This window comes from Danio aesculapii, chromosome 11, assembly GCF_903798145.1.
Source record: "Danio aesculapii chromosome 11, fDanAes4.1, whole genome shotgun sequence".
Classification (NCBI taxonomy): domain Eukaryota; kingdom Metazoa; phylum Chordata; class Actinopteri; order Cypriniformes; family Danionidae; genus Danio; species Danio aesculapii.
Window position 1 is genome coordinate 894,637 of NC_079445.1, and position 23,587 is coordinate 918,223.

The 23,587-nt window shown below is 34.3% G+C and overlaps 1 protein-coding gene across 1 annotated transcript; it reads right to left on the reverse strand.

The window, feature by feature from the left end:
• Nucleotides 1-23,327, reverse strand: slc6a1b (solute carrier family 6 member 1b). Its single transcript, XM_056467809.1, has 15 exons — nt 22,840-23,327; nt 21,693-22,051; nt 21,452-21,583; nt 20,981-21,081; nt 20,602-20,711; nt 20,207-20,339; nt 16,271-16,405; nt 13,308-13,411; nt 13,038-13,162; nt 12,223-12,335; nt 11,500-11,631; nt 9,354-9,456; nt 7,447-7,547; nt 6,236-6,403; nt 1-1,937 (listed from the first exon to the last, which is right to left on the reverse strand). The coding sequence occupies exons 2-15, from the start codon at nt 21,925-21,927 to the stop codon at nt 1,827-1,829; spliced, it is 1,803 nt and encodes a 600-aa protein (XP_056323784.1). The 5' UTR covers nt 21,928-22,051; nt 22,840-23,327; the 3' UTR covers nt 1-1,826.
• Nucleotides 23,328-23,587: the final 260 nt, after the last annotated feature.

The window sequence follows — 23,587 nt, forward strand, 5'->3', positions numbered from 1 at the left end:
CATGTTATAATCTATAATACTTTATTTTTTTTATCATATAACATATTGCAATCATGCTTTTTTTATAACACCATCTAAAGACATGTATTATATATATATTTTTTCTTTACATAGAATATTTTACATTAGGCCCAAACAGTTAGAAATATACAAAACAATATTTTGTTTGACTAGACATATTATCTATTCTCTTATGATCTTCCGTCGTGGTTATTCATTTGTTATTATTACTCTTCTTTTTTTTATTTTGTTTTTTTACACTTCAGAAAGATATGTGCTTTAGTTTCTGAGATGGATGCATTATTGCAGTAAACAGCAAATAATATAAGGTTCTTCAACAAGACAAAAACCTCAAAACGGACATTCACAGGTACTTTTACACGGTACAGTTTTACAACATTGTTTCAGAGAGAAATCTGATGAGTGGTAAATTTATACAATTTCACGAAAAACTCTTGATTGATTGCACGTTTTCATCAGACGTCAGAATAAATCGACTAATTAATCCAGATCTCTGTCACACGTTTAGCTGCCGGAGAAGCAAACTAGCAGTGTTGGTTTTTCAGATTCCCTTTGTGGCTTTGTGAACTTAAAGCTTTGTGCTTTTCACCAGTCAGTGACTTTTATTTTCTCTTTAAAAAAAACGGCGGTAAAATAAAAGAGTCGCTTCTCTCTGCGTCACACACATGCACACACGCATATTCCTTAACATCATTCCACGCAAAGTACTTATTATTGCCCTGTGTGTGTGTGTTTTTAAAAACAACGCAACATCGTTTTTGGGTGACGTTTTGTTTGTGTGTGTTTTTCTGGTTGGAGCGACGGCTCTGTCTGTTTCTGACACACACAGACACACACACACACAGAGTGCTGGTTCGCCAACGATGTCTGACAAAATGACCCTTGAAACCATGGCAACAGACGACAGAACTGATGGTTTGCTGCTCACAGCTATAATCGCTTCAGATCCAGGAGAGCAAATTTTGGTCACTTTCGCCATTTTTCCTGAGGAGTGGCATGCAAATGTGCTGAGCAGATTAACAGTGGTCTCACGGGGTGCGTCGGCCCCAAAAATATGACTTTGTGCGGTGATTCGGTGCGACGTAAAACAGCGTTCAGACCTGTCAGTATAGCGTACACATGAATTTGGTCCTTCTTACTCTTACATAGAAAACACGTACTAAAATGATCCTAAAAAACACATACAAAGTTATTTTTGTCTTAGAAAAAAGAAAAAGGAAAAAATAACAGTCTTTTTTGACGTCGATTTGCCCCTGCGGCTGCCCCCCGGGGCGTTTGTAAACCCAAATCCATATTTGTTGTCTTGTGCTTGTCTTCAGGGTTTGGCTGAACGGATTGAAACGCTCTCCAAAAGTGTATAGTCTGAATCTTGCCCCTTTTTTTAAATGCACTCCCTGCTTTTCATAGATATATATATATATATATATATAGATGTATGTTCATATATTTATATATTTTTCAGATACAATCAGATACAATTCGATTCTAACCTACAACTGTATTTTTATATTTTAATACATTAATTACATGTAATATCAAATTAACACTGTGCTGTTGGAATTACGTTGGGATGCCAAATCTCTTTTTTTTTTTTTTACCCCTTTTACTAATATCTTGCATATGAAACACAGGTTTAGCTTAGATTTGTTTTGCTGTTGGATTTTTTTTGGACCATGTACCAAAACGAGTCAAACTGTAATCAGGTTGGTTTTTCCCTCGGAGGTAGGTGGATATACTTTAGACATGGAAGTCCTTGGTTGTGATCAACCGTGATTACGCTTTTATTGGCTCTTGCTGGAGTACGGTTAAATGTAGGCCTCGTCGTTGGCTGGAGTCGGGTTTTCAGGTTGTTGTTCGGGCCCGTTCTCCTGAGTCCGCACTGCTGCCGCCGTGGGCTGGATCATTATCCGAAGGCGCTGCAAAATAAGGGAAGAGAATCACCAGCGGGCATTTCAGGAGAGACAAACAGGATGCGTTGATGCATGAGAGCGTAAATCAGGATCTTGATTGGTACACAATTAGCAAATCAAGAAGCTAATCTTTCACTTCACCAGTGTGAACCTGTCAGACGCGACACGGCAGAAACATTTAAATAGCAGACATTCAGAAGAAGAATAGTGCACTGCAATCACAACCAAATGGTGAGGTTTATAATTTAACCTTCTCATTGTCTGTATACACTACCCAGGGTCAGTCTTCACTAGATCCCTCAAATAGAGCAGATCAGTTTAATTTCTGTTTTTCATGAAGAAAGAAGCTGATCTTCATGTGTGTTCCCTCATCAGTGTTCACTCAGTGGACAACACTCCACTCTCACTACAGTTAAGAGTGTGTTTTATCATGATAAAATACCTGCAGGAGTGTAAGGGGTGTTTAGCAAGACAGCATTCAAGAGTTTCTTATTGTGTGTGTGTGTAGTGTGTGTGTGTGTCTTATTTATAGCTGGTGGGTCAAAATTGACCCAAAGAACAAGAGTTGTAGCCTAAATGACTTCAGCTTTCATAAAAAAAAAATTCCAATGTTGGGGTCATTAAAAAAGTCACCAAACTTCAAGATTGAAAATAAAATACAGTTTTTTTTTCTACTGTTAAAATGTTGCGAGTCATTTTTGACCCATAAGTCAACAAGAGGGTTAATTATTTCCAAATGAAATCTCTGATGTAATTCTAAGTCAGGATAGTGCGGCAGTGGGTAGTGCTGTGACCTCACAGCAAGAAGGTCGCTAGTTCGAGCCTCGGCTGAGTCAGTGGGCATGTCTGTGTGGAGTTTGCGTGTTCTCCCTGTGTTGGCGGGGGTTTCCTCCAGGTGCTCCGGTTTCCCCCACAAGTCCAAACACATGCGCTATAGGGGAATTGGTTGAGCTAAATTGTCCGTATGTATCTGTGTGAATGAGAGAGTGTGGGTGTTTCCCAATACTGGGTTGCGGCTGGAAGGGCATCCGCTGCGTAAAACATATGCTGGATAAGTTGGCGGTTCATTCCGCTGTAGCGACCCCAGATTAATAAAGGGACTAAGCTGAAAATAAAATAAATGAATATTCTGAGTCACAGTAATGTGAATTTTCAAACTATATGTTTGCTAGTTACTTTATTTTCAAAATCTGAGGTAAATTGACAGACTTCTGCTTTCAGTATAGCAATAAATCTCACGTAAAACAGTCTTCAAACTCACATTAGACACATTTAACACTGAATAAGGCACATAATCTGCAGCTGAGGTTATTAAAGTCATAGTAGTTTATACTGTAGTTCAGCCGTGACGAAATATAGAAACTTATTCATTCATTCTTTTTCCTTAGTCCCTTATCAGGGGTCGCCACAGCGGAATGAACCACCAATTATTCCAGCATTTTTTTTGTGCAACGGATGCAACCCACTACTAGGAAACACCCATACACCCTATAGTGCATGTGTTTGGATTGTGGGGGAAACCGGAGCACCCGGAGGAAACCCACGCCAACACGGGGAGAACATGCAAACTCCACACTGAAACACCAACTAACCTTGCTGGAACTCAAACCAGCGACCTTCCTGCTGTGAGGCCACAGTGCTAACCACTGAGCCACCGTGCCACCCAGAAATACAAAGTGTTTTGCACATTGCTATAACAGATAGTTCGAACAAAAAACAAATTTTATCATGAAAAAAGATGTCTATCATCGCATGTCGCTGCATCATGTGGTGTGTAGTTAGGACACACACAGTCTAAATGTGTCATTATTAAAGCTCTGTGTCTTTTTGTTCCAAATGCCTCGTCTCAGAAACCTGAATCAGCAACAGAGACAGACGTTTGCTTCATGGAATCTCCCAGTCTCTGATTGCATGCTCCAGCAACAGCAAGAACTGAAGGCTAATTGATGCAATTATAACGCATCCAATAGCCACGAAATAGGAGCAGTGCATGCTTCACCCCATGCTGGAACATCTGCATTAATAATGCACGCCATCCAAATCAATTACAGAGGAGAGACTTTCATGTTTCCTGACAGATGCACCTGTGGCTGAGGACTTGGCTGCAAGGTTATTACAGATTTTTAAATGGCCTTTTATTTTGAGTCAATTTTTTAATGTGCAGCAGATTTCAGTTTAGTTTTAGATTGTAGTTTAGATTGTATGGGCACCTCTTCCTGATGGAGAATAATAGTTTTGTTGTACTTCCATAATGTGCAATGACAAATAAAATCTATTCTATTCTATTAGCTTCAGTTTTAGTTATTCTACACTGCCAAAAGTCTTGTCGTCGGTCCCAGTTGTAAGAGCAACACATAATAACATGTGCAAACCTGTTAGTAATAAAAGTAAAACAATTTTTTGAACAAACACAGAACTAAAAACCACACAAATGCAACAAATAAAAAGAAACATTGTGGATTCAGGCAAACATCTTCGTATTACAGATCATACTGTATATGTAGTTTTAGTTTTTAGCAAAAGCAGACAATATAAAGCGCATTTTATGTTTATAGATGTTTTGGTATACAATCGTGCTGTTGACGGATGTGTTTGGCGCCACCTACTGGTGTTTCTATAAACAGCCGCAGGTCAGATTTATGCCACAGAATGACTGCTTTGCAAATTATAATTTATTTTTGCTAATTATTATTTAATTTCAGATTCAGTTTTTCCTTTATTGTGAAATTTTACTTTATTTCAGTTAATGAAAATGTTCCGTTTTTTTAGTGATCATTGTCAGTTTTAAGTTGTAGTTTTTCATTTATTGTGAATTTTTATTTTATTTTAGCTCGCGAAAATGTTCTGTTTTTCAGTGATCGTTGTTAGTTTCGTTTAGGTTTAGTATTTGATTTACTGTGAATTTTTGTTTTATTTTAGCTCGGGAAAATGTTTTGTTTTTCAGTGATCGCTGTTAGTTTCGTTTAGCTTTAGTATTTCATTTACGATGAATCTTAATTTTATTTCAGTTAGCAAAATTGTTTCACTTTTCAGTGATCGCTGTTAGTTTCGTTTAGGTTTAGTATTTAATTTACTGTGAATTTTTGTTTTATTTTAGCTCGGGAAAATGTTTTGTTTTTCAGTGATCGATGTTAGTTTCGTTTCGTTTCGAAGTTTTGTTCAGTTGTAGATTTTGTGAATTTTTATTTTATTTTAACTAGCGAAAATGTTCTGTTTTTCAGTGATCATTGTTAGTTTCGTTTAGCTTTAGTGTTTCATTTATTGTGAATTTTTGTTTTATTTTAGCTCACGAAAATGTTTTGTTTTTCAGTGATCATTGTTAGTTTCGTTTAGCTTTAGTATTTAATTTACGATGAATCTTAATTTTATTTCAGTTAGCAAAATTGTTTCACTTTTCAGTGATCGCTGTTAGTTTCGTTTAGCTTTAGTGTTTCATTTATTGTGAATTTTTGCTTTATTTTAGCTCGGGAAAATGTTTTTTTTTCAGGGATCGTTGTTAGTTTCGTTTAGGTTTAGTATTTAATTTACTGTGAATTTTTGTTTTATTTTAGCTCAGGAAAATGTTTAGATTTTCAGTGATTGTTGTTAGTTTCATTTAGCTTTAGTGTTTCATTTATTGTGACTTTTTATTTTATTTCAGTTACCGAAAATGTTTTGATTTTCAGTGATTGTTGTTAGTTTTGTTTAGTTGTAGTTTTTCCATTTATTGGGAGTATTTTTTAATTTATTTTAATTAGCTAAAATGTTTATTTGTTTATCAGTGACCATTGTCAGGTTCATTTAATTTTAGTTTTTCGCTTATTGTATTTTTTAGTACTTTATTACAGCTAACAAAAATGTGTAATCTTTCAGTGACTGTCATCAGTTTTGTTTAGTTTTAGTCTTTCATTTACGGTAATTTTTAATACTTCATTACGGTTAACAAAATTAATTCATTTTTCAGTGATCAATGTTAGTTTTGTTTAGTTTTTCAGTTATTGTGGATTTTTTTATATATTTGTCTTTATATATTTTATATATATACTTCAGTTAATGAAAATGGTGAATAGTTTCAGTCTTCATTTACTAACATAAGCTTCTTAATAATAATACTAATAATATTACACTTTACAATAAGGTTTCATTAGTTAATGTATTTACTAGCATGAACTAAGTATGAACGATACTTGTACAGCACTTATTAATATAATAATAATATAATAAATCAATTCAATTCAATAATATCATAGTTCAACATTTACTAATGCGTCATTAAAATCCAAATTCATGCTTGTTAACATTGGGCACAGGTATGTCCGCATTACCTCTTTGTATGAGCCCTTGAGGGTGAGGAACATGTAGCCCATGTATCCGGGAATGAGGACCATGGAGGACAGTGCCATGCACCAGCCCACGCCTTGCCCCCATTTCGGGAACACGTAATTGTTCAAGGTGAGCGGGACCATCTGAACGGCGCTGAACAGAAACACTCCCTAATGCACAACAAACAAACAATCTGTCAGGATCTGCAGCTCACAAAATATAAAGAGGCAGTAACCCCCCACAATGCCATCTCACGCCAATGGACCCGGGTTTCTCAGTAATAAGTAACAATAAGAAATAATAAGTCTAACAGCTGTTTGAGGCCAGATTTGACACAAAAATCGAAGCTAAAAGTCTGAACAAATTATATTTCAAATTTGAAGTTGATATCTCAAAGAATTAGCTTTCAGTAAAACAAATAATAATAATAAATTTGCCGCAGTACCAATATTATGGTTTACATATGTAACTGTAAATGGTCCCATAAAGCGTGACAGTAAATGGACTTTGATCTCTTACTATTCCTACATGAAAGAAACTAAAAAACTGAGATAAATATGTATTCAGAAGACTTAGATATCTATTAGATATTTACACTTTATTAGGTACACCTGTCCAACTGCTGTTTAACGCAAATTTCTAATCAGCCAATCACATGGCAGCAGCTCAATGCATTTAGGCTTGTAGACATGGTCAAGACGATCTGCTGCAGTTCAAACTGAATTAGATTAAGATAAGATAAGATAAGATAAGATAAGATAAGATAAGATAAGATAAGATAAGATAAGATAAGATAAGATAAGATAAGATAAGATAAGATAAGATAAGATAAGAATAAGATTTCTTAAATAATATATTTGCAGATTCAGTTCTAAAATGTGACCACAAAATCAGTCATAAATGCAAATTTTATTTATTACAAATAAATAGGCTTAACATTGATGCATGGTTGTTAAGATTGGACAGAGATGCATCTATGTGAAAATCCAGAATCTGAGGATTTAAATAAAATCAAAATACTGAGAGAACCACGTTTTTAAATAGTCAATATGAAGTTCTTTTGCAATGCACATCACTAATAAGACTAAGAAAAGCAGTGCGGTTTGTGCTTTTGTTGAGCTTCCTCATGTTTATTGTTAAACCTACTGTATGTTCATCGTCTTTGTTGCAAAACATAATACACTTTTTTAAAGCACGCAATAAATGCACCTACCGCCACGATCAGTGGAGTGAACACCACCCAGCACAGCTTCCACCAAATGCACGGCTTGTATCCGATCATCTCCTCTAGATTGCCATAGAATTTATTGACACCTGCAAAAAAAACAATATAAAGAGTGTAAATGCAGTACTGCGTGTGTAGTACAGCCGGCTGGAGGCCTGCGATGCCTCTTCATAAATGCAAATGGAGGATCGCGCAGTCGTTTGCATAATCAGGCCTGCCACGCACAACAATTAAGATTCTGCAGGTTCACATTCAGTCAAATCAACTGAGTGTGGAAATGAGTCTGGCACCGAGATTAGCATGAATTATGAAGATCTCTGATAATCATTAGCATGCGTTACGCATTACGCCTGCTAGTGAGGGGAATTAAATGCAAACAAATTATTAAAGGGACAGTTCACTCAAAAATAAAAATGATGACGTCGGTTATTCTTCACCATGTGGGTTCAAAAGGGACCCATTTTACCTATGATGTAAAATAAGTCTCTGATGTCTCTAGAGTGTGTGTAGTGACATTTCAGCTGAAAATAGCACACAAATAATGTTTTCTAACTCTCTGAAACTGACACTTTTAGGCTTTGATTCTAATCGTGACGTTTTGGTGACTGTCGCTTTAAATTTAAATGAGATTGGGCTCTTTTCAGAAGAGGGCGGAGCTACAGATGCCTGTGTGTCAGTATAGTGACACTTAAAAAAATCTGACTAAAACATTGTATGCTAATGAGGAGATGGTCACTTGTGGGTGGGACTTTCCCCCTCTGATGACACGTACAAAGGGAGAATGTCAATCAAAGTGTTTCTGCAGACTGTTTTTATCAAGTCTGATTATAACAAATACAATTAATTCATCTTTACTATTAGGAGCTGGAGATATTCACACACCACCGACACACAACTGTGTTTAAACTCCTTATTAAAGTGATTTTTGCATAATAGGTGCCCTTTAAATCTTTATGGCGTTGAATAATTATATTTGGCGATATGCAGTTTTTAAAAATGGATGTTAAATTTAACACTGCTTGGCCCACATACAAATCTGATGTAAGGAAATATTTGCAAATTACACATATGACATTCAACCAAGTTCAAATGTGTATTTTGCATATATAAAATATGTTATATTTGAACATATAATTAAAAATATTGCAAAAATTGAAGTTTTGATAATTATTTCAACTATTGGAGTTACAAATCTGTACATATGTGTTAAAAATAATGATAAATATTCATTAATTTATTCATTTTCCTTTGGCTTAGTCTTTGATTTATGAGGGCTCACCACAGTGGAATGAACCACCAACTATTCCAGCATATGTTTTACACAGCAGATGCCCTTCCAGCTGCAACCCAGTACTGGGAAACACCCATACACTTTCACATTCACATATACACAAATACACTACAGCCAATTTAGTTCATCAATTAAAAATATATGTTGCACATGTGATATATAAAAATAAACTTGTCTGTCGAATATGTAATTTGCATATATTGTCATCTAACAGATAATAATCTGCATTAATCTGCATGCAAAAGAGCATGAAAATTTTCTGCCACATTTATATGTATAATATATATATATATATATATATATATATATATATATATATATATATATATATATATATATATATATATATATATATATATATATATATATATATATATAAGCAATCTTTTATATATGTGCATGTTTGGAATTCCAATGGGTGAAAAAATATCTACCATTTTTGTAATATTTAAATATATATAATATGTTGCATATATGACATATTTATAAATGTGAAATCCATATAGGAACTTGCATGTCATTTATGTAATAGCATACAGTATACCACCATATATCTACCTGCATGCAAATTAATAGATTATCTTATATATTTAAGCACAATTACCGTAGAACCAGGATATGGAGATGCACTCGAAGAAGACGAGGAACAGCAGACACATCCCGCTGGCAGAGTAATAGTCGAAGAGCTTGAACACATACAGACCGCCCTGTCCACACAAGATAAACACAATTAAAGTCCACATGAAATCAAAACTATCAAATAGATTTTGTTAGCTCACATTGCTAGTTCTGTGGTGAACAGTTTCTCTGTGCATGTCATTAAGAGGATAAACAGTAGTTTGCTCTTGTAATCTTTAATCGAAGACTGCAAATGCACTTCCTGTTTGTTTCCAGTCAAATTCTCAGATTAGGTCTGTCTGAGGTATTGGGTGTGGCTAACATACTTAACCACGCCCCTCCAGCTGTCAGTTTTGTCAACAAACAGAAATAGTGAGCAGGAGGAGTCTGCTAGGTTGTAATAACTTTCCCCAAACCCTTTTCTCCATCTTTCTGAATGAAACGCCTACTTTATCTACCTTATCTACTTTATCTATCTATCTATCTATCCATCTATCCATCTATCCATCTATCTATCTATCTATCTATCTATCTATCTATCTATCTATCTATCTATCTATCTATCTATCTATCTATCTATCTAATTAATTATTTAACTGTATTTTATTTTATTTATTTATTTATTTAAATGTCCATGTATCAAAATTGCAAAATATCTTATTTGTTAGTTTGTTTATGTAGTAATATAACATTTCACAAAATGTGGGAAAGAGATTGTTTGTTTGTTTGTTTGTTTTCTTTCTATTAATTTATCTAAGATTTATTTATTTTATTATTCATTTATTTATAAAAAACATTTATATTTCAAATTTGCAAAAAAATTCATTTGTTAGTTTGTTTGCTTATGACATGTTATGACTTCACAAAATGTGAGAGATTATATATATATATATTGTATTTTGTAGTTATTGTTGTACATTGTGGTGTTTTATGTGGTAATAATTGCTGTTCATTTCAATTACTTGCTTTAGTGCACTTTCTTGTGTGTATTTCCATGTTACCTCCTATATACTATGGTGGTTATTATGACAGACTGGAAAAATGATAATAAATCAATTAGATCAACATGCATTTACTTGAGAAGCAAAATTACTTGCTTCTCAGAAAGAACATGTCATGTTTTCTTCAAAATACATCAAAATTAAGAATGTTTTTGCTTAAAAAACTTGGTTTTATTTTATTATTATTTAATTATGTAATAAAATAAATAATTCAATATTTAATTAAATAATGATAATGTGGCGACCCCAGAATAATAAAGGGACTAAGCCAAAAAGAAAATGAATGAATGAATGAATAAAATTTCTTTCTTTTTTCTGTCTTTCTTTCCTTAATATCTTTTACAGATGTTTAAACTGCTGAATTTTAGAGGACAGAACAAGAACGCTAAAGGAACAAAACCCTTTTATAAAATAACTATTCAAAATAAGTATAACAATGATATAAAATGATATACAATAACAATTATTAGAGAGATTTTTGTTATTAAAATACATTATTTACTGCTAATTACTATTATGCATTTAACAATAAATTAGTGCAGATTTTTAATTAATTATTCATTTAATCTATTATTATTGTTATTATTATTATTATTATTATTATTATTATTATATTATTATATTATTATATTATTATTATATTATTATTATTATTATTATTACTATTATATTATTATTATTATTATTATTATTATTATTATATTATTATTATTATTACTATTACTATTATATTATTATTATTATTATTATATTTCTATTATTATTATTATTATATTTTTATTATTATTATTATATTTTTATTATTATTATTATTATTATTATTATTATTATTATTTTATATTATATTATATTTATTATATTTTTTTGCAGTGTGTCCAAGCCTCTTCAATATTTTATATAACAGTATGTGTTTTATATAGTCTGACCACTTCAGAGTCACTGCAAACCACAGCAAATGTAGATGATCTGCTTAATTCAACTTCAAGAGCTCTCGATCTGCTCTTACTGTATTTTTACCTTACAGCCATTGCACATACATACACACGCACACACACACACACACACACACACAGCTTTATGATGAAATGCAGTGTAATGTGAAATATGAGCAATATGAGTGTATTTCTTCACCTGTGTGATGTTGGACAGGCCGATCAAATACGACACCAGACAGACCACAGCGATGAAGATTTCTCTTCTTCCTCGCAGAGCTCGTGGAAATTCATCCACCAGAGCTGTAATGAAGCCCTCCACTGTACAGAACTACACACAACACAACACACAACCCACAATATAAGAATAAAACAAAGAATAAAAAATGTGTGTGTGTGTGTGTGTGTGTATCTGCTTGTGTGCGTACCAGCATGAGTGTGTGTATGTGTGTCTTTCTCTGATAACACAATAATCAATCAGATCTGGAATGAGTGCATGTTGTATATCAGTAATTGTTGTGTATCTTGGTGTATATCAGCATGTTGTATATCTGTGTGTGTGTCTCTGTGCATGTGCATTTGTGCATGCATGTTTAAATGCATGTGTGTCTGTGCATGCCTATGTGTGTGTGTACGTGTCTGTGTGCGTGCACGCATGTGTGTTTGCGTGCATGCATGTGTGTGCGTGAATGTGTGTGTGCATGCATATGTGTGTGTGCGTGTTTGTGTGTGCGCAAGCATGTGTGTGTGCGTGTGTGCCTGTGTCAGTGTCTGTGTGTGCACGTGACTTTGTGTGTGCGTGCATCTGCATGTGTGTTTGTGTCCATGCAGTTGTGTGTGTCTGTGTGCATGAGTGTCTGTGTGTGCGTGCATGCATGTGTGTATGTGTGCATGCATGTGTGTGTGTGTGTCTGTGTTTTACCTGACTGTCGATGCCCAGCATGAGCAGCATGGAAAAGAACAGCACAGCCCAGAGTGGAGAGATCGGCAGCTGAGTGACGGCCTCAGGGTACGCCAGAAACGCCAGTCCCGGCCCTGCACACACACACACACACACACACACACACACACACACACATTCCATTAGATTACTATAAATGCTGATGAATGACCTCGAGAGCTGATTGAGACACACACTAGGATAGAGATCCACCTTCCACCAAAGTTCAGCTGTAACCCTGATCACACACACACACACACACACACACACACACACACACACACTACTCCAGTCTGTAATTCTCAGCACTGTTTCAGTGTGTGTGTGATTAGATTAACACTGAACTCTTTTCTCTGTCATGATGAGAGTAAATAATATTAGACTAGATATTCTTCAAGACACTAGTATTCAGCTTAAAGTGACATTTAAAGGCTTAACTAGGGTAATTAGGGTAAAGTTAGGGTAATTAGGCAAGTCATTGTATAACAGTGGTTTATTCTGGAGACAATCCAAAACTAATATTGCTGAAGGGGCTAATAATATTGACCTTAAAATGGCTTTAAAACAATTAAAAACTGCTTTTATTGTAGCTGAAATAAAACAAATAAGACTTTCTCCGGAAGAAAAAATATTGTAGGAAATGCTGTGAAAATTTCCTGAATCTGTTCAACATCATCTGGGAAATATTTGAAGAAGAAAATCACGGGAGGGCGAATAATTTGGACTTCGACTGCAAATACTAAATCCCTGTGTGCTTCAGGTATTATCAGTAATAGATCTGAATCCCTGATGGTCACCTGATGCCGCCACGTCTGCGATGGGTCGTTTTGTGATGTGCGCCATGAAACCAACGATGGAGAAAATGACGAATCCGGCGAACATACTGGTGAAGGAATTAATGCAGCAGACGATGATGGAGTCTCTGAGAAGCAGACGGAAAACGAGTTCACTCAATCAGTCGTCGTTCACCCTGCTAAACATCTAGTGCACTTCAGCTCTGCTCTGTACAGATTAAATTAAAGACATCATTTGAATGGCCTTTAATAAATCTTACAGTTGCCGCATACTTGTAAACGTTATTGTTGAAGGGGTTGTAGCTCCCGAGGGCGATGAGCGAGCCCAGACCCAGACCGTACGAGAAGAAGATCTGCGTGGCGGCGTCCAGCCACACCTGACGGAGAATTCACACAGTTAATATTTGATCAACAGGTTATTAATGTTTAGCATTTTTACAATTAGTTTAAGTTGTCGATTAAATTCTGTCATCATTAACTTACATGTTCCAAATCTGTTAATGTTAATATTCCAAATCTATTATACAGTTAAAGACAGAATTAGTAGCCCCCCTGTTTATTTTTTCCCCAATTTCTGTTTAACAGAGTACATTTCTTCAGCACATTTCTAATCATAATAGTGTTAATAACTCTAATAACTGATGTATTTAATATTTGTCATGATGACAGTACATAATATTAGACTAGATATTCTTCAAGACACTTCTATACAGCTTAAAGTGACATTTAAAGGCTTAACTAGGGTAATTAGGTTAACTAGGCAGGTTAGGGTAATTAGGCAAGTTATTGTATAATGATGGTTTGTTCTGAAGACTATCGAAAACAAATATAGCTTAAAGGGGCTAATAATATTGACCTTAAAATGGATTTAAAAAAATTAAAAACTGCTTTTATTCTAGCCGAAATAAAACAAATAAGACTTTCTCCAGAAGAAAAAATATTATCAGACATACTGTGAAAATTTCCTTGCTCTGTTAAACATCATTTGGGAAATATTTAAAAAAGAAGAAAAATTCAAAGGGGGGGGGGGGAATTCTGACTTTAACTGTATGTATATATATATATATATATTCTGGAAAAAACTGGTAACCATTCACTTCCATTTGTTTTTCTTATTATGGAAGTCAATGGTTACTGACTTTCAGCTTTCTTCCAAAAATATTCTTTAGTATTCAACTAAAATTAATAAATGTTTGGAAACACTTGATGGTGAGTAAATAGACAGTACATTTTCATTTCTGGGTGAACTGTCCCTTAAATTATAGTGTACGTTTGGAGCATTTAATAAACAGGTTAGCATTTTTAATCAGTTTTTTGTTTTTGATATTATTTTCACATGTTCTGTTAAAGGGATAGAAAAATTCTTTCATCATTTCGTGTCATTATTATTGTTTGATTTTTTTTCTTCTGAGAACCGGTAACCATTGACTTCCACTTGTTGACTATGAAAGTCAGGGGTTACCGGTTTTCAGCTTTCTTCAAAATATCTTCTTTTGTGTTAATTAGAAAAAAAAAACTTGATGTTGTTTCTTCTGTTGAGCACAAAAAATATATATTTTGAGGAAAACCGTTAACCATTGACTTCTATTTGTTTTTCCTACTATGGAAGTCAATGGTTACCGGTTTTCAGCATTCTTGGAAAAAATATCTTCTTGTTTGTTTATTAGAAGAAAGAAACTTGATGTTCTTGATGTTGAACACAAAAATGACTTATAGTGTTAGAAGAAAGAACTTATAGTCTTAGAAGAAACTCTGAAAGGTTTGGAAACACTTCAGAGAGTAAATAAATAGTCAATTGTAATTTACAATTTTTTTTGGCAAATGAAGAAAAGTTGCATGTCTTATGTTTATATTAGTGCTTTCAAATGAATAATCACAATTATTTGCATATAAAATAAATATTTCAGAACATTTGTATTTTAGTAAAATAATAATTAAAATAAAATATAAACATATAAATGAAAATATGAAAATATAAACTTGATGTTTTTTGTATTTACTCATGCACATGGACTGTGTTTGGCGCCACCTACTAGTGTTTCTCTAAACAGCAGCAGATTTTACGCCACAGAATGAAGAATTATTAATTCTGAAATAAAAAATTGTTTCTTTTGCTAATTATTATTTAATTTCAGTAAGATTTTCAGTAACTATCAGTTTTGTTTAGTTTTAGTTTTTTGTTTATTGTATTTTTTTATTTCAGTTAATTAAAATGTTGAATATATTTTGTGTCTGTTGTGAATTTCTTTAGTTTTAGCTTTTCATTTATTGTGAATTTCTAGTTTTATTTCAGCAAACGAAAAAAGCTGAATTTTCCAGTGGCTTTAGTATTACGTTTATTGTAGTTTTTTTCTATTTTATTTCAGATAACTAAAATGTTTTTAATAGACAGTTGTTTGTTTTATTTATTCAAATTTTTTATTTATTGTGATTTTTTTTATTTTTCATTTAATTTTTAGTTTTAGATTTTCATTTATTTTAATTAAAAAATATTTTTCGTATTTTATTTCAGTTGATGAAAATGTTGCATGGTTTAGTGGCTGTTATTTTGTTACTGTAATGTTTTTATACTTTCAGATATTCCTGAAAATATATTCCTGAAATTAGCTTTGCTAAATAATATTTGATTTCAGTTAGATTTTCAGTGATTATTTATCAAGTTTGTTTAGTTTTATCATTTATTGTGAACTTGTTTTTAATCGTTTATTTCAGTTAACAGAAGTGTTGCAGTTTTCAGCGATTGTTGTTAATTTACTGTAATTTTGTTTTATTCCAGTTGATGAAAAATGTTTGGTTTTTCAGTGACTGTTGCCAGTTTAGTCGTATCATTTATTGTGATTTTTAAATATATTTTATTTATGTTATTCCTTGAAAACCATTATAAATTTTGCTAAGTACTTTTTTATTTCAGATAGATTTTCAGTGACTATTTATCAATTTAGTTTAGTTTTGTTTTGTCTGATGAAGAGCCGGTATGCTTCAAATGTCAAACGCTTAGTCTTAGCCTTTTTAAGTTAATAAATGTATAATTTGGAGCTTTGGTGTTGCTGCATTTATGAATATTTTAGTGTTAGTTTTTCATTTATTGTCAATTCTTCCTTCTTTTCATTTTTATTTCAGTTAACAGTTCAGTAGTTTCATTTATAGTTTAGTCTTAGTCTAGTCTTCGTTTACTAAAATAACCGTGCTCCAAACACACACGTTCATTACTGTATGCTAATTACACACTGCTGTACCTCTGATTCCTTCAGTTTGCTGAACTCGGGCGTCACGTAGAATAAAATGCCCTCTTTGGCCCCCGGCAGAGTCACTCCACGGATGAACAGGATAAAGAGCATGAAATACGGGTATGTGGCGGAGAAATAAACCACCTGAAACAAACATTAACAGCCTTGAGAAACACGCAAACACACACACACACACACACACACACTCACACACACACACACACTCACAGGTTTGCTTTGATATCATGAGATACTGATTTTATCTCTAGAAATGGAAGCTCATCGAAGTGTGACGAGTTTTCATTATTCTCTTCAGTCTCATCGGTTCTGGACTTGCTTGACTCGGGGGGCAATCAAAAAAAATGTGTCGTTTCTATGCTAATATATTCATAGCTATTAATTTTAATATTGACTTTTTTCCTTTGTGTAATAATACACTGAAAAAATGATTCTTTGGATTTACTAAATGTTTTTTAAGGTGAGTGGTTACAAAATTTTAACTTGGGCTAAATTTAAAAAAACAAATGAAGTTGAACGTTACTAAATCTAATTTGTTCGTTTAAATTCAGCCCATATAAATTGTTCGCAACCACTTACCTTCCAGTGAATCCAGTGAACCATTTTTTTCATTGTGTGTATTGATGCATTCATTCATTTTCCTTCAGCTTAGTCTCTTATGGATCAGTGGTTGCCACAGTGGAATGAACTGACAACTATTCCAGCATATGTTTTACGCAGCGGATGCCCTTCCAGCCACAACCTAGTACTAGGAAACACCCATACACACTCATTCACACACACACACATATACTACGGCCAACTATACTTATTCCCCTATAGCACATGTGTTTGGACTGTGGGGGAAACCAGAGCACCCGGAGGAAACCCATGCCAACACATGGAGAACATGCAAACTCCACACAGAAATGCCAACTGGCCCAGTCAGGACTCGAACCAGCGACCTTCTTGTTGTGAGGCACCGTGCCTCCCTATTGTTGGCATATTGTGCTGATTGTTATTCCCTTATGTGTTCATATGCAATATTATTATTATTTTTGTCACTTTGTCGCTGGTTCGAGTCCCGGCTGGGTCAGTTGGCATTTCTGTGTGGAGTTTGCATGTTCTCCCCGTGTTGGCGTAGGTTTCCTTCAGGTTCGCCGATTTCCCCCAAAAGTCCAAAAACATGCGCTATAGGGGAATTGGGTAAGCTAAATTGTCCGTAGTGTGTGTGAATGAGTGTGTATGGGTGTTTCCCAGTGATGGGTTGCACCTGGAAGGGCATCCGCTGCATAAAACATTTGCTGGATAAATTGGTGTGTCATTCTGCTGTGGCGACCCCAGATTATTAAAAGAACTAAGACGAAAAGAAAATTAATATATATATATATATTTAGACATTTGCTCCCCTTGATAAATATGAGTGATAAAGTTGGGGAAATAAATCTGCATTATTTCACTTTTTAATGTTTTATTGAAAAATAAAATCACAAAACTAACATTTAATTGAAATAAAACAAATAAAAACGAGTCAGAATTCATGAAGAATTCTCGTATTACTCAAATTCAATGTTTTTGCAAGCTCAGGTTTCTCAGAGAACAGCTTTAAACCTCCTTTAATGATGACGAGCTTCGAGGAAATCTGGAAAGAGCATTCTCATTTTTTATACTTTCAATTATTGTTTGCTTGTTTGTTTGTTTGTTTGTTTGTTTGTGTAAGTGACCAACCTTCCTTGCTGTGTTTCTCATCCAGTTATCAAAAGGTTCTTAAATCAATAAGTAAACACTGTTTTGTTTTCAGAAAGAAAGAAAAAAACACGTCAAAATTTAAAACAAACTAAATAATCTGTCAGTGTGGTAAGCGAAATAATCTAAAAAAACAGATTTATTTTGCATAACCCACTGGCAGATTATTTATCTTATTTTAATGAAAATCTTGCTCAATTTTGACATGCAAAATCTTTTTATATTTTTCCTTTTCTGAAAACAAGAAACACATAAACTCTAAACTTCTATTTCTTTTTTACTATAACATGTATCTTGATTTAATCTGAATGCATTTTTAGAAATTTACACTAGAAAATAAAACAATATAATTAAGAAAAACACTTTTAAAACTTTTTTATTTAATGTATTAAAAACAAGTGTTTAAGTGTTTATTGTTGATAAAAATGAATAAAATAAATAAAAAATGCTTTTTGTCTTGAGTTTTGGTCTTATTTCTTATTCAACTTTCTAAAAAGTCTTAAAACAAGAAGCATCTAGACAAGTAAACATATGTATTGTCTTGTTTTCAGAAACAATGAGTCAAAATGAAGTGAGTTTCTTCTTAAAACAAGCAAAATAATCTAAAAAGAGGTTTATTTGGATGATTATTTTGCTTATTTGAATGAAAATATTGACTTTATTTTCTAAGAAATGACATTTTTTTACTTGTCTATATAATGCATATGAAGAAGGATGAAGAATAGAAACAAGACAAAACCTCTAAGTAAGAAAATCATTTATTATTATTATTATTATTTTTATTTTTTTGCATTTATATGTTCATTTAATGTAATAAAAAGCAAGTGCAGAAGCCTTGATTTTTATCCCCAATCCTCTACCATACAGTGTAAATCCCAAAATTGTATTTGCACAAGAACATTTGTAACCTTTTGAAAAAAGTCTAAATTAAATAATAATGCTAATAATAATAATAATAATAATAATAATAATAATAATAATAATAATAATAATAATAATAATAATAATCTGCCAGTGTGGTAAGTAAAATAATCTAAAAAAACAGGCTTATTTTGCTTACACTGCTGACAGATTATTTTGCTTTTTTTTTGTGTTTTTGTTTTTTGTTTTCTGAAAATTAAATGTTATGTTGGACTTTTTTTTTTTTACCATAAAACGCAGATATTTAATATGAGATATTTACACTAGAAAAGGCCAACATAATTAAGAAAATCCCTTCTTTTTACTTTTTTGTGTTTATTTATTGTGTTAAAAGCAAGTGCTTAAGTGTTTATTGTTGATTAAAAAATAAATTAAAATGATTTAAAAAAGATTTTTGTCTGGAGTTTTTGTCTTGTTTCTAATCCAAATCTAAAAATTCTTAAATCAAGAAGCATTTTCTAGACAAGTAAAAAATATAGTCTTGTTTTCGGAAATAATGAGCTAAAATTAAGTGATTTTCTTTATAAAACAAGCAAATTGATCCAAATAAACCTCTTTTTAGGAAATTCTTTTGCTTATTTGGATGAAAATCTTGACTGATTATTTTCTGAAAACCAGATAATGTTTTTTACTTGTCTATAAAATGCATCTTGACTGAAGGATAAAGAATAGAAACAAGACTAAACCTCTAAGTAAGGAAATTATCTATTTATTTTTGCATTTCTATCTTTATTTAATGGATTAAAAGCAAGTGTTTAAGTGTTTATTGATGATTAGAGTTGTCCTTTGGGAGTGGTGTTGTGTGCAGAAGCCTTGATTCTCATCCCCAATCCTCAACCGTAGGCCTAAATCCCAAAACTGCATTCGAACAAGAACATTCGTAGCCTTTTCATGAAAAAAGTCAAAATAAAAGAATTATAATAAAGATAATCTGCAGTAAAACAGGCTTATTTTGCTTAATTTTGAGGGTTTTTTCTTCCTTTTCTGAAAACAAGACATTTTTTTACCTAATTATTTAGACTTTATACCTACAAAAAATATCTTGATTTAATCTGAACGCAATTTTAGAAATTTACACTACAAAAAATGTAATTTATTAATTATTAAGAAAAGCAGTGTCTATTTAATGCATTAAAAGCTTATCCTTATTTGTGTATTGTTGATTGGAATTTTTATTTGGGGCGGGGGGGAGGGGGGGGGGGGGGGGGGGGGATTCTCATTCCCATTTGAAGCCTCGACCGCAGACCTAAATCTGAAATTGCCTTTGCACAAGCCTCATACCTTTCCAGTCCATCCTACACCCTTCCAGATGCAAAAATAGACCAGGACCCAAGCGATGGCCAGTGTTATAGCTAAAGGCAGTCTGATCTCGCCCGGCTTCTCCAGGCCGTCCGTCAGCTGATGCATGTTACGTCTAGACAAGAAAAGCAGAATGAACACCATTAGAGCATGCAGAATTAATGAATATCCGCCAGCACATAAATGCTTTGCAATAGAGCCGGGCTAATTGTAGATGCAAAACATTCAGCTGGGCATGTTTGCCAGAGAAAATGGGACAATAGCTGCATTTCTGAGCGACAACAGTGGCTCTTTTACACAGCCCGGCACAAAAGAGGAGTGTGTGCGTGTCGCTGGAATACCAAACTCCAGAGTTTTTCACAGAAATCGGCTCTTACTCCCAGAACTCCACCACGGCGCTGGTCATGTTCCCGATGTTCGCCATGCTGTAGTTGGAGAAGCATTTGTCCGTATTCCAAGGGTTGTCGCAAGATTTCCAGGGGAGCTCCTGAAAACATTTTAGAGAGCGTCTGAATGTGCAGTTCTAGGGATTTTAGCTCAGATTTTAGCTGTTTGCTCAAACTGCTTATCTAAAATGAGCTGAATCAACCCAATTCTTGAGGTATTTTTTGTGGGACAACTTAATTTTTTTATGTTCAACCCACTTAAATGTGTAAAAGTCATTCAGTTAGCTTAATCAGTTTGTGTCTGGACAACATTGTGTGGAAGCCAGGCTTTTTTTGCACAGTGTAGCTCAAGTGAGAAGCGTGTACTTACTGTGGTGAATGAGTTATACAGATAGTAAATCGCCCATGCAATGATGACAATGTAGTAAATGTTAAGCCAGAACGACAGGACTGCTGCAGCCAGGCCAACACCTACGGAAATATGTGCGCTACAATAACTGCACAGTTCATCTCATATTGTGTGTGTGTGTTTGTGTGTGTGTGTGTGTGCTTTTTTGGCATGAGTGACATTTACAAGCTTTAGTGCAGGCTGTGTTTTAGCGCGCTATTTATCATTTGAATGTGCGAGACTTCCGGTGTCATTTTTTTATGAATCGACATATTTATGTCACATCAATTATTATTTCATATCATATTGTGCTCATTAACACAGCGTTATTAACTGATCTCGACACTCGCGGAAGAATATTCTCGCGCATTCACAGAAAATAGCGTGCATGCGTAATGAATGCAATAATTAGCGCAATAATCTGAGGTTATTTATGCTCCATATGTTTGTTACCTTTGAACATAGGAGCAAGTTTCCACACTCCGAGACCACCAATGGACGTGTACTGGCCGAGGGCCGTTTCCAGAAAAAACAACGGGACCCCAGCAAATATAAGGGTCAAAAAGTAAGGAATCAAGAAGGCCCCTACACAGACAGAAGAGCAACATAATCAGACACATTGAAATATAATCCGTCTCTGCGCTTCCAATGATTTTTTATCTCCTTTTCTTTCGAAGGTGGAAAATACATTTACCTCCTCCGTTTTTTCCGCATAGATAAGGAAATCTCCAGACATTGCCAAGTCCAATGGCGTAGCCAACACAAGACAGAAGAAAGTCAAATTTTCCCTGCCATGTTTCCCTGTCAGGAAGTTCCTTTTTCTTCTGAACTTTGACCACCAGAGTTTTTGGTTTGTCGTTGGCGGTGGGCGCTTCGTTCACCTCTGTTAAAACGTGTCCATCGGAGGCTTTGGTGCCGTTCGTGGCCATGTCTCGGGGTTTGGTCCTGGCGGTCGGACGGGAGAGTTCAGCACCGGTCCACGTAGACAGCAGCTTCGCGGTTCGGTAAACCAACGACTACAGCCAAAAAACGCCGATGATGCTTGACAGTGACCTGGAAATGAAGGAGAGAGAGGGGTGGTTTAGATATGTGCATTGGATATAGCTGTTTCAGCACAAACATTTTACGAAAATCAAATGGGACGCGAATTAAAATATAAATTAGGCGCGTGCGTTGGGCGCGCACGCATGGATTTATTTAATTTTTAGAAAGCCTACAAAACTCGCATGTTCATATTTATTTACTTTAAATATCTGAATTGCGTTTTTTGTTTGTTTTCTAAAACTTTAACCGTGCGATTTATTGCAAAATATTCTAGTTTGCATTTCTTATTCATTTCTAATTATTTTAAGCGTGAATTTTAACACAAAATTCAAATTATAGATCTTACTTTAGTTGACTTAAACAGTTGCAATGAATGCAATAAAAGATTATTATGTCGATTATTATGTAGATTACATACATTTAAAATGAATGAAGCTCCAAGCGCGCGGCGCGTCCAGAGCTGTGCGCGCAGATGTCAATGCGCCCGCGCTGAAAAGCGCGCACAAAAAAAGTCGCGCAAATCTGTCCATTTGCATCTGCGAAATGTTTTTAATACAACAAATCAACATTTTTCGATTACAATCCTGATTGGAACGAAAGAAACTATAATATTTCCAATTACGCACAGTGCATTCGAAGAAAATATGTGACGCGCGCTCAAGCAATGCGTTTCATAATACGCATGAAAGTCAATCTATCATTTCTCAAATAACTTTATGCATGCATTTTTTGAATGCGTGTGTTTTTATGCGAAAAACGCACGCTATAAATCAATCATACGTGATGTAGGTACTTACACCGGAACAGGTTTCCAGCCAGTTTGGTTTGTGGCGGCGCGTATCCGCTGGTTCCTCTCCAATTCGAGCGCTTGCAATTTCACTTGTCCAAAACAGTGCAAAATGTCTCCATGAAGTCAAACGAGGAAAATAAGAAGAAAGGGAGAATAAGAGTTATCCAGAGGGTAAAGGTGAGCGGGTCCGGGCGCCTGGTGCTGTCCAAAAGTGCGGTGGTGCTGAAGGACAGACGGGGAAACAGACACGAGCAGCTCCTGCGTCTAGTATCCGCGTCCAGTGATCTTACATGAAGCACAGACCGTCACTCTCAATGTCAGCTCAAAGTCGACCCTCCCCGAACTCAGCATCTCCACCACTGAGATCCCACACACTGACACCTTCTCCTCTCCAAGCGCTTTATATGCTTTCTATACATGCTGGCTTTTCTTCTTCTTCTTCTTTTACTTCAACATGCGCTGCATGGTCTGTGTGTGAGAGAGATCAGTAATGCACACTGGCATTGCTTTCTACTAATCATTTACTCATTTTTACTGCGCAGTAATGTTACTGATATCTGCCTGGCAATGCGTATTGCGCTAATACACTGCGAAAAAAAGCTTGGATGATTTTTTGTCTTGCTTTTATTCCAAATAAGACTAATTTTCAAGACACGCGAAAGTATTGGTTTGTTTTCAGAAATAATGAGTCAAAATGAAGTGAGTTTTTAATTAAAACAAGCAAAATAATCTGACAATGGGGTAAAGGAAATAAT

What these genes read in the sequence shown, in the direction of transcription:
- slc6a1b (XM_056467809.1), bottom strand. Translation starts at nt 21,927, where the DNA reads ATGGCCACGAACGGCACCAAAGCCTCCGATGGACACGTTTTAACAGAG. An exon ending in ACTTGCTCCTATGTTCAAAG is followed by an intron (nt 21,082 to 21,451) that starts GTAACAAACATA and finishes ATATTTCCGTAG; the next exon opens with GTGTTGGCCTGGCTGCAGCA. An exon ending in CTCCATATCCTGGTTCTACG is followed by an intron (nt 7,548 to 9,353) that starts GTAATTGTGCTT and finishes TTTTTTTTGCAG; the next exon opens with GTGTCAATAAATTCTATGGC.